This window comes from Leguminivora glycinivorella, chromosome Z (assembly GCF_023078275.1).
Source record: "Leguminivora glycinivorella isolate SPB_JAAS2020 chromosome Z, LegGlyc_1.1, whole genome shotgun sequence".
Classification (NCBI taxonomy): Eukaryota; Metazoa; Arthropoda; class Insecta; order Lepidoptera; family Tortricidae; genus Leguminivora; species Leguminivora glycinivorella.
Window position 1 is genome coordinate 33,661,421 of NC_062998.1, and position 16,918 is coordinate 33,678,338.

The 16,918-nt window shown below is 36.4% G+C and overlaps 1 protein-coding gene across 1 annotated transcript in view; it reads left to right on the forward strand.

Moving 5' to 3' along the window:
• Positions 1–16,918, forward strand: part of LOC125240822 (cationic amino acid transporter 2) — a 114,420-nt gene that overhangs the window by 12,936 nt on the left and 84,566 nt on the right. The window contains exon 2 of the mRNA XM_048148947.1: positions 16,609–16,673. Coding sequence (XP_048004904.1) covers positions 16,666–16,673 — 8 coding nt within the window. The 5' untranslated portion in view covers positions 16,609–16,665. The remainder of the gene's footprint in view (positions 1–16,608; positions 16,674–16,918) is intronic.

The window sequence follows — 16,918 nt, forward strand, 5'->3', positions numbered from 1 at the left end:
GTGTAGTGAATTTGAGTTAGCTTGAACGTTTCGTCTAGTCTAGTAGTTGAGGTGGTCTGTGATTGACGAGAGTGTAGCGCGTGTGTAGAAAAATGAAATTTTGAGCGTTGCGAGGGTTTCCAAGCATGAAGGTTTAACACATTTGGCCACCGAGTAAAACACAAAATTTTCCACAATACATAGTTACCTACACAAGGAAAATAATAACTTAATTTAAACAACAAACGAAATATAAACCATTATTTATAATCATAATTTAAATCTCGAGGCTGTATTTGTTATAGGTACGTATGAATGCAAGCATGTAAATCAAGAAAGCCTAAAGTTTTAATATTTGTGGTGAAAATAGAGAAAATATTTTTCTTAGTAGCCCAGTTCAAGTCTGCTCACGATAAGCGGGCGTTACTGTCCGCCGTGCGATGATAAATAAGTTAACTAATGGGAGGGAAAATTGACATGAGTTGCTTGGTGACCCAAATATGATTGTATATCAGACCGCTACATATACCTATAATAAAATGACACACACGGGACGACGCTTTCACACTATGATTTTGTCAAAACTACACTACGTAGGTGCGATAAGAACGTGAAGCAGTAAAAATGAGAAAGAGGTAGTGACTAGTAATGTTAAAAACTAGACTATAATTGTTAATTACACAATGCATTTTTCAATTTTTAACGAGGCGTTCAGTTTCCTTCATCAACCAAAAATATATTTTTCAGTAAAGTCATTTTCTTCACCGGTACCTACTGCGAATACTGCGATATTTGAAACTATTTCCATTCAAATACCTTCTGTTTTTATCCAGAGATATCTACAAATTTTTATCTTCAATTTCTTTCTCCGAACGCAATAATAGAAGTAGATTTGAAATTGAAAATATCTGTGAGAACACTTTATCCTCTGCAGAAGTGTTCTCTCTTGTTTTCCCACGTTCCAATAACTCGTCAATATTTTTATACTCCATATAACGCTGTATCCACTCAGTTACTAGCGCCTTTCATTTGTTTATTTACAAAACAGCTTGTTTTCGTGACATTTAGGGTCGTTTTAGACGCATACAGTAACAGGCATTCATTTTTGAAAAATAGGCGGGAAACTGTCAATAGTTATTTGTTATACAAGGGGGCAAAGTTGTATTTTAACGCCGAGTGTGGAATTGAAAAACGAGCAAGCGAAAGGATTCTATAGTTGAACCACGAGCGAAGCGAGTGGTTCGAGAATAGAATCCTGAACTTGCGAGTTTTTTAACACACGAGAAGTAAAATACATTTGCACCCGAGTGTAACACAAAACTTTTCCCCTCGCTAAGTTTAGCGAGGAAACTACAACGCAAAAAATGCGTTTATCTCTGCTTCCAGTAGTTCCACAGTTGGTAAATCATCTTTATTACTAGATTCACCTACTTTTATCAATTTTAAAGCAGTTAATTTGACTGTATTCTAGGTCAAATTACTTTACCCACTAGTGGATAAAATGAGTTTTTAACCCGCTGGTATTAAAGGACAAAACACGTGTTTCCGAGCTAGTGAGGGGAAAAAGTTTTTTTTACGAAGCGTAGCAGCAGCAGTAGCCAAAAAAACGATTCAGTCAGTAATTTCTTCAGTGCCACTTTCATTTAACATAAATATAAACAAACTTTATGTAAGTAAATTAAATGCAGCATTTACCAATTTGTGACATACTTTTAATGATATAAGATACTGTATACCTGTGAACATATTATGCCATACGATTAAACAAATAACCTCATTATTTGTACCAATACACATACAGTTCCGATTAGCGATACTAGCCAATATTTGGTTTACCACACTATTTTGAGTGAGACTTGAATAAGAATATCCGGTCAAAAGGCGCAACAATGTGGACAATGGATCTCAACATGTTCCACGCAACAAGCATTCTAACATCGAGCAACAAGTGTCACGGGCATTGTTGAGTGGCACGATCTCTCTGTTCAAAATCTCATACGAAGTGAGGCTTTCCGAAACGTTTATGTTACGTCACGTTATAGGCAATAGCATGTCCATGGTTTTTTGGTTTTAGATTATTTTTGTTCTGACCATATGATGGTAAACTATTCTTTAATATTTCGTGGGAGTGTAGGCTCAGTCGTGTCACGTCTAATGAATCACCCGATATGTCCGGCGAACTGGTAATCTGTAGGTCCCTTATGAATACGTGTATTTGTGACAATAAGCAGTACCCCTTGCATTATTAGTCCATTGCCGGCTTAGCTGAATCTTTCATGGTTTGGAGCCGGACGAAAAGCAACTAACTATGTCGCGCCAATACGGAACAGCGATAAAGAGAGATAACGATAAACGTTAGTAATTTCGGCTAGGCTGACAGATCTTGTAGCTAGCGATGTTAGGCAACAACGTGCATGTTTGCTGCACGGTACTTCGCGATCGCGAGACATGCCTTGCTACGTCGTGTTGCGGTAGGACAGGCGAAGTTTCGCGAAGCTAGACATCATTGAAGGTACCGTTCGTTCAGGCTACGTCAGTATTATTGCTGCAGTAATGCTACGCTACATTAAACGTCAAATATAGTTTCAGGATAAAACTCAACATAGGAAGTCGACGAGTAGAAAACGGGTGCGTAACATAATGAATACAAACTTTTGGCATATTCTCAATTTACAAACGCTCAAAAAGTATACTTTTTTTATGTATAATGCACAAAAGGTATATTTCAATTTGTATAAGATACAAATAATATACAATATAAATATTAACTAATTACATTTACTATATCTTTAATAATATATAAATATTAAAAAATATAACAACATGTCATATAAATCACAAAATTAGGTTGGGAACCCCACAGAAACGAATCCTGTCAAAAAAGTAGGTTTAGGTTAGGTTTGAACTGTGACCCCCACAGAAACGAATCCTGTCAAAAAAGTAGGTTTAGGTTAGGTTTGAACTGTGACCCCCAGAAACGAATCCTGTCAAAAAAGTAGGTTTAGGTTAGGTTTGAACTGTGACCCCCACAGAAACTAATCCTGACACAATAGTAGGTTTAGGTTAGGTTTGAATTGTGACCCCACAGAAACGAATCCTGTCAAAAGAGCGAGGAGCGAGAGAGAGAAAACAGCAGGCGCTTATATCACCTGTATGGTATTCGTTTTGTATATTCTATTACTTCAACGTTATACCACATTATACTTATAGGAAACAATATTATATGTAACAAACAATATATAATTTGAATTTATGCTATCTAAAATTATATATAACAGCAATTATACTAATTGAACTTTATACCATACAAAATTATACAAATTGAGATTATACCTTCTACCGAATATACCATACGTTTGTATACGTTCTATTACTTACCCGTAGAAAACATAGGAAGTTTCATTTCAAGCCCCTTTACAAAAAATCATGGACCTAATATTACTCTATGCAAAAAATCATATAATTAAGTCCAACTCTACATATTTACGTGGAACCTCTAGTAAAGTATATTGTAGTAGCACAATGTAAAGTATTCTACCTTAACATGTTTTGGTTTAAAAGGGTCGTGTTTACTTCCTAATTTTTAGGTTAACAATGGCACTATTGACACTGACATTTGACAGTTGTATTTTTTTTTTCATTTCAAAACTTTAAGACTTGTTTTATATTGTTTTTGTATGTATTTTCATATATAAAACATGTTATATGACGCATTTATGGCGGGTACTTGGGCATCAATTAAGAGTACTATAGGGAAACTGACAGGCACACCAAGCATAGTCACATTTGATCCTGTTATAGACCAGGGCCTATAGCGGCTCTATAAAATGGTGATATAAACGTTCACATCACTTCCTAATAACACCTTTTAGCTATATAAGCCTATAGAGCTAAAAGGTGTTAGGTACTGGAGGCTTTTATACGACAGGCGGTCACGCCGGAAACTTTTATACGACATCTTATAGAAGTTTTTAACGTCGAAAACCAAAATTAAAGCACTAAAATGTTACTTGGCTTGGGTAAGTCTAATAAAAGGGTCGTGGCAAGTATTAGTGCGTTTTCAGATTATCCAATCCGATATCGGATGTGGGACGGATATCCCATGTATTTTTGATTTTTGCCTTTGAAATCCTTCTTACATCCGATATCGGATCGGATAATGTGGAAACGCACTTAGGTTCACCGACCCGAGCAGGATACATTAAATCCCTCTCCTTAAAGTATTAGCTTTTTATTACTGCTATAATACAAACATTTCTTTGTCTCCTAATCTAGCTTAAAACTGAAAAAAAAAACCGGTCACGTGCGAGTCGGACTCGCTCACCGAGGGTTACGTACAAACTTTCAATAGTTGAATCATCAAAATGTTATTCATAGAACTCTACAGACTTGACTAAATCCCTCAAGACTCAATTTCCCACATAACAAGTAATATTTTAATATACAATTTTATTGTTAGACAACGTCCAAATAAAATCAAGACTATTCGACTTCAATAGTTTACGACTTACGACATGTCGCAGGACGCTCCTGAACCGACCTCATTATATCAGGAAAAACGAGATGTAGGAAATTAGCGTTCAACGTACGGCGACATCTATCGGCAAATTGAGTAAACTTAGCGCGCGAGCTAGTATGGAAGATGATGTTTATGGGATAATTGTTTATTGCGTGAACCGATTTTAACCATTTTGCCTCTAATATTGTCTTCTGTTACCGCGATAGTTACTCATGAAATAAAACAATGGAAATGGATTAAATCGCGCATTTTGCTTCTATTTGAAAGCAGGTAATTTCATTGCAATTTTGTTAAAAAATACATAAATAAAATAAAAAAAATTCAAGATACGTGTACGATTTTATTTTTCCTGTAATATTCATTATAATAGCCATGTTTGATGAAAATTTTTCGGGAGGGGGACCGGTATTTTTTTTTAATTTTCGCTCAAAAAACATTTTTTTTCCACGACTAAAATAATATAAAAAATAGTAATTAAAACCGAAATAAATTACACATATGAAAGAAAAAGTGACCAAGTCCTCTGGTGCCTGAGGCTGGAATCGAACCAGCGTACTTTCCAATCGCGGGAAATGCCTCTTAATCCGCTCGGCCACCCAGGTCACAGCTGTCGAGGTCGAAATTATCTCTCATATGAGTAATCTATACAAGGACTCGTAGCGCCCTCTGTCCACCCCTAGCACCAGTTCCAGTCCTCTGTCCAGCACAAGTTGAAATATTTTCAATAGATTATAATTTAACTTGTGTTCATTAGAATAAAAAATAGTATTGATATGTACAGTTTGAGCTAACTCTTTCTGACGATACCCCACTTGACCTAGTTACCTGAAATTTATAGTTTGCCCCCCTTTCATTTTGGCCATTTTCTGTAATTAATATAAATAAATTGAAAAAAAAAACTTTCAATATGTATTAATTTTTAATGAATTGGTTTAATAAATACATATACATTTGTAGAGGTTAACGATGTTCATAAGTATTCCAAATTTCAAAGCGATAGCATATGTAGTCCTCGAGATATTTAATCATGTGACAGACAGACGACAGACGACAGACAGACAGACAGACAGACAGACAGACAGACAGACAGACAGACAGACGGACAGAGCCTTTTGTACCTTTTGTACCTTTTTGGTACGGAACCCTAAAAAAAAACCGATTGTAAGTTAAACCTACTTTGCCATTCATTTAGACGGCTAGGAGCTTCCTGGAATGTTCGGGAATAATGAATGTCATTGTGATGCAGGGAGGAATTGTTATTTCTGACCCATTTGCGGAATAGGCGTTTGACGGTATACTCGTTTCCGACCGCTAAACTTATTTGTTGACGAAATAACGTTACCGATCCAATTTACATAATGAAACCGTTGCGAGCTCTTCGTTACTCTTACATTCTATTCTTATTTTATATTGATTGGCAATTCCTATAGCTCAGGAGTTTGGAAGGTTGGAAGCTCTGGCCGTAACTTCAACCGTCCGCGATGATGATTGATAAAACGTGATAAACTGATAAAACTCAGTTGACGTATGCACTTGAATGATTCAGCAGACGTAAGTGCGTTTAAGGCGAAAATCCAAGATGGCGGCTTCAATGTATGGATATCGATCCTACATCCGATACCGGACCGGATAATGTGAAAACGCACTAAGGCGCTAAGCGGGTTTTTAGGGTTCCGTAGTCAACTAGGAACCCTTATAGTTTCGCCATGTCCGTCCGTCCGTCCGTCCGTCCGTCCGCGGATAATCTCAGTAACCGTAAGCACTAGAAAGCTGAAATTTGGTACCAATATGTATATCAGTCACGCCAACAAAGTGCAAAAATAAAAAATGGAAAAAAATGTTTTATTAGGGTACCCCCCCTACATGTAAAGTGGGGGCTGAAATTTTTTTTCATTCCAACCCTAACGTGTGATATATTGTTGGATAGGTATTTAAAAATGAATAAGGGTTTGCTAAGATCGTTTTTTGATAATATTTATATTTTCGGAAATAATCGCTCCTAAAGGAAAAAAAAGTGCGTCCCCCCCCTCTAACTTTTGAACCATATTTTTAAAAAATATGAAAAAAATCACAAAAGTAGAACTTTATAATGACTTTCTAGGAAAATTGTTTTGAACTTGATCGGTTCAGTAGTTTTTGAGAAAAATACGGAAAACTATGGAACCCTACACTGAGCGTGGCCCGACACGCTCTTGGCCGGTTTTTTTTCATTTATGCACTACTAGCTTTTGCCCGCGGCTTCGCTCGCTTTAGAAAGAGACAAAAAATAGCCTATGTCACTCTCCATCCCTAAAGTATCTCCACTTAAAAAACCACAACGGACAAACAAACAGACACATATACTCCCATTTATAATATTAGTATGAATACAGTACGGTGATTATTTAATGACCTGCAATGATTGCGTAGTAAATAACTATAGGTATATATATGGACCCTACAAAGCCACTTTTGCAATGAGACCAACCATATTTAGTCTGTCTTTTCTTGATATTTTAATGACATAATGTTAGGTACATTAGAAAGAGACAAAAAGTAACATGTGTCACTCTCCATCCTCTTCAACTATCTCCACTTAAAAAATCACGTCAATTCCTCGCTCCTTTTGGCCGTGAAAGACGGACAAACAAACAGACACACATACTTTCCCATTTATAATATTAGTATGGATTGATGTTGTATCTTTACTAAATTAATATAGGTATGTATTAGCATTTATTTAGATAACTAGTTATTTTTAGTCTTGAAACGTTATTATAATGTAACAAGTAATAGGTAGATAATGTATTCGTAGATTCATCTTATATAGCCTGTCAACCAAATTTTGGCAGTAGCAATGTACATCAAACTAAAGTATGGTATCCCTATGAAACGAACAAAAACCAGCAATGTACGTCGAACAGCCACAGATTTTTTTTTTCAAGGGGCTCGTTCCTTCCTTACGAATTAGATAATGTATTAAAAAGGGAGAGATATGTGCTAGTTATTTCTCTTTTTGGTAGGGTGGAGATTTCCACAGATAAGATACAAATGACACGCGAATTTGCACCGATTTTCAAAACTAGTGTTGCTAGCTCGAGATTTTTCAAATTTGCCGCCTTTTTCTAGTGACAAGGTTTGGTTGACGGTCTATATCTAACATGGACATTATAAATTAGTGTAGACATCCATTCATACCTATTAATTAAGTATGTGGTCGAATCCAATCTGATGTAATCTCTCCAGTCTACAGATATTCAGGACGGACGGCAGTGGGTGCGATATAATCCTCCACCCACAGATTTGCCACAGATACATTGAATTACCGATTACCGTGGTTTGCAATTTAGCTTTAGATAATGAATAAGTGATTTGATTTAATCCATACTCAATATATTTTTAGTTTATATTATTTATTTATTTAAAATTGTATTAATAATCCATACTTAATATTATAAACGGGAAAGTGTGTGTGTCTGTTTGTTTGTCCGTCTTTCACTGCATAACGGAGCGACGAATTGACGTGATTTTTTGGGTGGAGATAGTTGAAGGGATGGAGAGTGACATAGGCTACTTATTGTCTCTATCTAACGTGAGCGGAGCCGCGGGCTAAAGTTAGTTATAAATAAAATTAGGACTACACTACTAACTAAATCCACTCCGAGTCCCTCCCGCTGCAAAGGAGCCCATCACGCTCGTCGAGTTGCCACGTTGAACCGCGATGAACAACCTTTGCAACAGGAACAACCCGGAGCGGGGGTCGTGACCACGCTCGCTCAGCCTCCCGCCCAATTCCCCAATAAAGGCTTTGGCCTCGGCGAACCAAAATGTAGTTTATTTTTAATTTTTAATCCATATCCATACTTACTATATACAATATTATAAATGGGAAAGTGTGTGTGTGTCTGTTTGTTTGTCCGTCTTTCACGGAAAAACGGAGCAACGAATTGACGTGATGTTTTAAATGGAGATAGTTGAGGGGATGGAGAGTGACCTAGGCTACTTTTTGTCGCTTTCTAACCCTCCACTTCCCTAAAATTCGGGGTGGGAGTTTGTATGTAGCATTCCACAATTTTCTAATTTAACGCGAGCGAAGCCGCGGGCAAAAGCTAGTATCAATATAACTTGAGACTCCAGTGCCGTTACAAGATGTAATAGTCTGTCGGTAGATGGCGCTAGACGTCACCCCAAGACGTGTGTACAAAAAGGAAAGGCATGGAAAGATTTGCGAGGTCCGGCGTGGCTTCCGTAGCTCAATTGGTAAGAGCATTGCACGGATTGCAAAAATGGTGCGGGTTCAAGTCCCGCCGGAAGCGTAAATTTTTCCATTTTTTCCTTTGATATAAAAATGTTTAGAATCGTTAGCAGACGTTTCTGCTTAATAAAAATTAAAAGCTAGTATGTTATAAATGGGAAAGTCCGCCTGTTTGTTTGTCCGTCGTTCAAAACGGAGCGACGACGAATTGACATGATTTTTTAGGGCCACTTGCACCAACGAAAGTGGAAAGTTAACCCGAGGGTTAACCCACCAGATGAACATGGGCTACTTGTTGTTGCATGTCCAGTAGGATCACTATCAATATTTATCTTGTTATATCATAGGCTAGTTTATAAGTAATAGATATACCTATAATTTAAGATTATTTAAATGGCGTATTTAATGAAGTTTTTTTAATCTCAAAATTTTCTAATTTGTCAGCCTCTATCATCGCACAACGTCGAAGTTAGCTGAGGGCGCTGTAGACGTGACTCTCAATTCGGAAGAGAAACGCGAAAGTTATTAATTTTGATATTGAAGTTCGTACCTAACAAAACACTAACGAAGAGTGAGTTTCATAATAGCCGTTTAATAAGTTAAGGCAGTAAGGTAAAAGTGCTGATGCTCGACACGATAATGCTCAATAGAAAACACCTTTTCGTCATATTTTTTAACAATGACTTAAGATTTAAAGTAGCATCTACGTACACTGTCGAGCACTGACACTTTTACCTTATGTCGTTAAGTAATTATTGGCAGGTAACCGTATAGATAGAATAAGTACCCGTATAGATAGAAGTAGCAGTATACCTATTAAAAGTTGGGTCGATAGCAATTGTTTCCGGAGCGGTGCCACCGGGCGCCGCCGCGCTCTCCCGGACCTGCCTCATCTGTTGCTCCTGTCACCTTCATTTGTGTCGTTTTCAATCAAAATGGTACTTATTCTCGGTTGTCAATAAGGCGCTATGTCCATAATAACTTCAATATAATATCGATCTTATCGACGACCGACAATGTGATTCCTTTTGATTGAAAACGTCACATTTTGTGTGTACCTCGCGTGAATACGAGTCGAGGAATCGCATGCGAGTATCATCCTATCATCACATTTCGGTATTTGACCAGTGCGCTGAATTGTAACATCGACTGGCCGCAAATTAACTAACATCGCATTTCTTCGCACGTCTTTGCGCACCGTGTAAATGGTTCGTTATATAAATATAATTCTACAGGCATTTTGTAGAATCGTATTTTTATACTTAAGAGTACCTTTTTATTTTTATCTTCCTGTCTGTAACGTTTATTGGCAGAACACTTGCGTAATACTTTCTTCCAGGTATAAACTGAGCTAGTTCTTAGCGCTAATTACCAACGGCTTTCAGTTCCATTTGTGCCGGGCCGTACGTTCTAGCAATTTCTAAGGATTTTATAATGCAAAATGTTGTTAGAAGTAGCTTTAAATACGCACTCCCTAGATTTTCCAACTGTTGCGATTAGACTGCTGATTTTATTTTATGCAGGGTTTTTAGGAGATTAAAATCTTTTATGTTATTAAAAGATTTTAATCTCCTTATGTTCATTTGGTCTGCCTGCACCCCGGCCTGCCCCGTCTATGGTGTTTCGCGGGTCCCAGTCTGTAAATATTTTGGCCCACCTTTCCGGGTGCATGCGGCAGACATGTCCAGCCCAGTCCCACTTTAGCTTAGCGGTCTTGACGCCCACATCTACAACTCCAGTTCTGGAGCGTTGGATGATGAGGAGATGGCGGGACGACCTGGACGCATTCTACCCGAAATGGTGGGAAAATGCCAACAACAGGGTCGAGTGGAGAAAGCGAGGGGAGGCCTTTGCCCAGCAGTGGGACACAAAAGAGGCTAATTAAAAAAAAAAAATAATGTTCATTTGTAAAAGACCAGCTTACAAATAAAACGCTTTGAAGTATAAACCCTGCATAAAATAAAATCAGCAGACTAATCGCAACAGTTGGAAAATCTAGACATATGTGACTCCCGCCGAGATTCCCAAACGGTGTTTTTCTATTAGATATGTATATGGATGGGAAATCTTCTAATAGCCAGATTTCAGTTTTTTTTTTCAAGAAGGCTTGTGTTGTGAGTACTCAGACAACGATATATATAATATATAAATACTTATATACACAGAAAACATCCATGACTCAGGAACAAATATCTGTGCACATCACACAAATAAATGCCCTTACCGGGATTCGAACCCGGGACCGCGGCGTAGCAGGCAGGCTCACTACCGACTGCGCCAGACCGGTCGTCAACCTAATGCGTGTCGTATGGAACATTTTAGGTCAAAAACTTTCACTTATTTTTTTTTCTTAATTTTTTTATTATTCCTTATATAATTTTATTAACACTTACATTAAAGCTACACATGTTAAAGGAGTGACAGTTTACAAAGTTAATTTACTCAATTTACTTTACACTGGCTAATGACTACATAGATAGAATTTTAATATGAAAGCTTGGATTAAACTAATGTGGCCCATTTCCCTTTTTTAAATACCTTAAACCGTAAATAAAATATGACACGAAATATTAAGTAGAAAAGTAATAATTAATCAAAAACCACATTTTACATACACGGCTTTGATGGGTTAAATCATTTCCTGCAATGCCTCACATTCCAGTAAGCCTTTTCGACGATTTTGACGGAATCAAATCTGTCCGCAACTCTTCAACTTCGTTATAAAATTTACAAAATGGGTACCAAATCGAAGTTATAGGTCGATATTGGATTAAATAGATACAAAAAATATATATATAAATACATATATATGACATTCTCACACAGATTGACTGAGGCCCACGGTAAGCTCAAGAAAGCTTGTTGTGGTTACTCAGACAACGATATATATAATATATAAATACTTATATACATAGAAAACATCCATGACTCAGGAACAAATATCTGTGCACATCACACGAATAAATGCCCTTACCGGGATTCGAACCCGGGACCGCGGCGTAGCAGGCAGGGTCACTACCGACTGCGCCAGACCGGTCGTCAAATAGATATATTGTTTCGGGTACAGGTTAATACTACTGGTTTGATTGCTATTTACTCGGCTCGCTCAGCTTCGGTTCTCTTTGACATTGGGTGCTGAATATACCCTTTGGGGTATATTCAGTCAGGTTTACTCTTTAGGACATATTCGATGTTTTAGAACAAAACGGGACTTAATCGCGTAAACACTTACATTTATATTAGGCCCGACGTTTCGAACATCACATTATGTTCGTGGTCACGGGTAGACTGGCGAGGAATTGCATCAACATCTTCTAGCCGCGCGAGTTTCTCGAACTACCCGCACTTGTTCTAATATAAATGTAAGTGTTTACGCGATTAAGTCCCGTTTTGTTCTAAAATTATGAGTGCAAATCGTGTTAGTCTAAATCAATATATATTCGATGTTGATTTACTGCTGTTCTACAATTGCACATATTAATGTTTACTTAGTGCGGTTTCACATAAGATTAATTTTTTATTTTATTTTATTTTTCTGTTTTTGTTTATTATTGTATCTACCTAAGTTTACAGCTACGCTGTCTCGCATGATAAGATTAAGATATGAAAGCATAAGTAGGTAAGAATTTTAAATGTAATTTGTCATTACTTAACATAAGGTAACCTGTTACTGGACAAATAGTGTACCTACCTACATACCTTTACTTTATAGAAATAGATTGAGCGCAACGCCAACAAACTGCTCCGCAGTTTGGCGAAACATTAATGTAAGGTACCCAAATTGTAATTTTTGATAAAACAATTAAAAAAAAAAAAAACATTATTCGATCCGATATTTGTACTTTAAAAGCGCCATCGACAGACTTCCTTTCTAGTTCCTACATCCGATATCCGGTCAGATTATTTGAAAACGCTCTGAGATGCGCATAATAATAAAATGGTCAAAATATACCGAACTCGATTTTGCCCGCGGCTTCGATCGCGTTAGAAAGAGACAAAAGTAGCCTATATCACTCTCCATCCCTTCAACTATCTCCACTTAAAAAGTCACGTCAATTCGTCGCTCCGTTTTGTCGTGAAAGACGGACAAACAAACAGACACACACACTTTCCCATTTATAATATTAGTATGGATTCCTCCAAAATATACCTGGTTGTCAAAATATACCCAAACCATCGCAACGCTCAAGATTCTACTTCTAGAACCACAAGCTACGCACGTGGTTCAATTACCACGAGCTGATAAACAACTTTGCCCCCTTGAAAAACAAATTTCTATAGATTTTAATGTCTTTACGGTAAGACTGACGTTGTCATTGTAAAATTACACTTTTTGCTCCTAAGTTTTTCTTATTCAATCAATGGAATGAATTGTCGCCAGCGGTATTTCCGGACCGATACGACCTTCAAACCTTCAAGAAAAGAGCGTACACCCATCTTAAAGGCCGACAAGGCACCTTTAACACTTCTGGTGTTTCGGGTGTCCATGGGCGGCAGTGATCGCTTACCATCAGGCGACCTGTCTGTTCGTTTGCCTCCTATCCCATAAAAAAATAGGTTCTTTTTTCAATTAGTTCATAACCAATCCAGATTACACACCTATATGCAAACCTACGAATTTCGTTTATAAGTTGTAGGTATAACAGCAGTTCTCAAAAAGTTTGTACAAAAATTAAGGAAGAAGTTAAATTGTTTTTTTTTTTATTCCTATTTTGTTACCAAGATTTTTTTGTGATGAATTGAGATTGTAGTAAGTTTTATTTCGTCATTAAGGTTCTCCAAGTATCGTTAGAAATAGATCAAAAAAATATTGGTAACAAAATAGGAATAAAAAAACAAATTTAACTTTTTCCTTTAGACTAAAATACTGAAATACTCAGATATTTTTTAAAAACAATACTGTTTGTTGTTATTCGCGTAGCAAATAAGTTTCTATAAACTCGTTCCCAAGGGCTCGTAGCATGTAAGACGCTATGGGCTTCGTAGAGGTCATAGCTTTAGCTACACGCAGAGATATTGTATATTATGGATTCCCGAATGTACAGTAGACAAAATAAAAACATATAGCTTTTGCTACCTTGTGTGTCTCCCGACCTGTTCCTAAACTTAAGATACGTCAAATATGTATTCCTGATACGATATGGATAAAACTGAAATTTCTTAATTTATAACTTTTTACAAAAATAGTTTATTAGTTTGAAAATAATTAAATAAAATAGCATTATTTGTACATGCGTTACGTTGGTAACGCATGTAAAAATAATGGATGTTTGAAGTCGGTGCTAAGCCAGATTTTGAAGCAATCAATTTGGTGCGACACAGTCCTTTGATAGTTTACAACACACTAAAATTCCCATACTCGTGCCAATCAAAATCGAGGAGTTATTTTGATTGCTTATGGATTCCATCACCAGTTAAGACAGAACCATAAATATTAAAGGAACATCTTCAGGGTAGGTAGAAATCATCATCATTATCATGAAAACAACCGTCATAAGCGGGTCCATTTTATCAAATTAAAGAAACGGGGGAAAATGCTCGAGTTGTTTGAGAAAACGTCCAAATCTTCATCCGTGTGCCTGTCAAAGTTAAGGAGTTCCCTCAATGGTTCATGGATCCCATCATCAGAACAGCGCCATATTAATATGGGATCTTAATAAATAAATAAAATAATAAATAAATAAATATTGGGGACACCTTACACAGATCAACTTAGCCCCAAACTAATCTTAATAGCGGCTTTGTTCCAGAACAAAAAATGAAATTTTCAAATCTGCTCACGGGTTTCGCAATAATCCGTGTATTTCTTCTGGATAAGGAAGTCGGTTAAAAAAACTTCATTACAGTTTAAATCGCACCCTTGGACTTTTCATCCAAATTTGCTTATTTATGATTATGAGTATTATGACCAAAAGAAATTAAAAATAATAGACTAGATGAATATTGTATAATTTACTTTATTCTGAAGAAATGCACATAATTATTTTATTCATTTAATCTTTATTGAATAAAAAACATGATGTACAATTAACGAACTTACTTTCACATGGCATTCTCTACCAGTCAGCCTTTGAGCAAAGCAGTTTATTTTATTATTGCTAAAAGATTTATTCTCCTTAGATTTATTATTAAGCCTTATTCAGGGACTAATCTACAGGATTTTAAATACAAATTTAAATATTATTATGTGATATGCAGCTCATGTCACTATTTATTGACAAGTATCATCAGCCTAAGGGCATTATAATCTGAACCGAATATACTATTAAAAAAAAACCGGCCAAGAGCGTGTCGGGCCACGCTCAGTGTAGGGTTCCGTAGTTTTCCGTATTTTTCTCAAATACTACTGAACCTATCAAGTTCAAAACAATTTTCCTAGAAAGTTTTTATAAAGATCTACTATTGTGATTTTTAAAGTTAGAGGGGGGACGCACTTTTTTTCCTTTAGAAGCGATTATCTCCGAAAATATTAATATTATCAAAAAACGATCATAGTAAACCCTTCTTCATTTTTTAATACCTATCCAACAATATATCACACGTTGGGGTTGGAATGAAAAAAAATATCCGCCCCCACTTTACATGTAGGGGGGGTACCCTAATAAAACATTTTTTTCCATTTTTTATTTTTGCACTTTGTTGGCGTGATTGATATACATATTGGTACCAAATTTCAGCTTTCTAGTGCTTACGGTTACTGAGATTATCCGCGGACGGACGGACGGACGGACGGACGGACAGACAGACATGGCGAAACTATAAGGGTTCCTAGTTGACTACGGAACCCTAAAAACTGAAAGTACAAATAAACTTACCTGTAAATAAATTTATCAAAAATATGACCTTAAGTAAAGAAACTTTAAGTAGGAATACTAAAGTTGAAAATACACTTGTTTTTCACCTGGAAAACAGTTATTATAAAACTAGTAAGTACTTCGGCCAGAGGTTAAGTCTGGCTATCCAAACGGGTAACGCTGCCAGCCTTCTGGGCACCATAACACACAGTGACGACTTGTGGAGCATTTTTTACTTATGAGTTAATTTTAAGTTACGACATAGATTACTTTTACCTTATTTTTATTAATGTATACACTGTGTAACATGAGGGAACCGAAAGATTTTAACTACGCATTTCTGAGAACAAAATAAAAATAAAATGTTATATGACTTCAAGCTAATTTCGCCGAAAAAAATTTTTTTTGGATGTATTTTCACATAAAAAGTAAATGTTATCCGTAAAACTGGCACTTAAAATAAGAAATTTTCTGCAAAGAGTTACTAGTTAATTTTTGACATCTATCAACGAGGATAGTTAGATTATGTCCGATAACCGGCATCATCGCCATAAAAATAGCGTTTTGTTCTGGGAAATAATAAGTAATTGTTATATTTTGAAATGCTTATAGGTTATATTCTGAAAGAAATTCTGAAAATGCAAAAAAGTTTATATGACATTTAACTCTTCTAATATTCGTATGATGAGGAGGAATACTCTGTTAAAATTATTCGGTTTCCTCATGTTACAACTTGTATATTCCTTATTACCATACATCGGGCTTTTGGGAGCGGGAATGATTTTCACTAGCCCAAAAAGGGTAAAAACGACGAACAACAGACATTACTATAACATTTCTAGGTACATTTGGAGCCAGATACATAGTTTAATCTATATTTCAGTAATTCAAGTTACTATAAACAGAGTTATAAATACACGAATTCATTCCCGCTCCCAAAACCCCGATGTATGCTTATTACGTGTAGTAAGTATTTACAATTTTATGTAAAAATGTTGTTAGTTATTTGTTTGAGTAAGTAAATATTATTAATAAAGTTGGGGCCTATTTAGTTGTGACGCTGACGCCTGTGTTTTCGACAGGTGGTGGCAACGTCGATGTAGGTCGCAGGAGCACCGCAGCCTCCCCTCGCCGCCACGATGGAGAGGTAAATACCCTTACACCTTATAAAACATTCCCCAGCGTGTCTGTCTGTGCGTGTGTTTGTTTGTAGGGAACATACACTGAGAGAAATTTGCATTGTGAATTTAACAAGTTCGAGTTGTTGCGGTTTATCCGTTTGAATCAGCCAAACGTATGTTTAAAACAATATGTGTCAGGTTGTTTTTATAAAATCGACTTGTTGATTCAAATATATTGCCGATTCAAATGACAAGTAGCTTGTGCGCTATT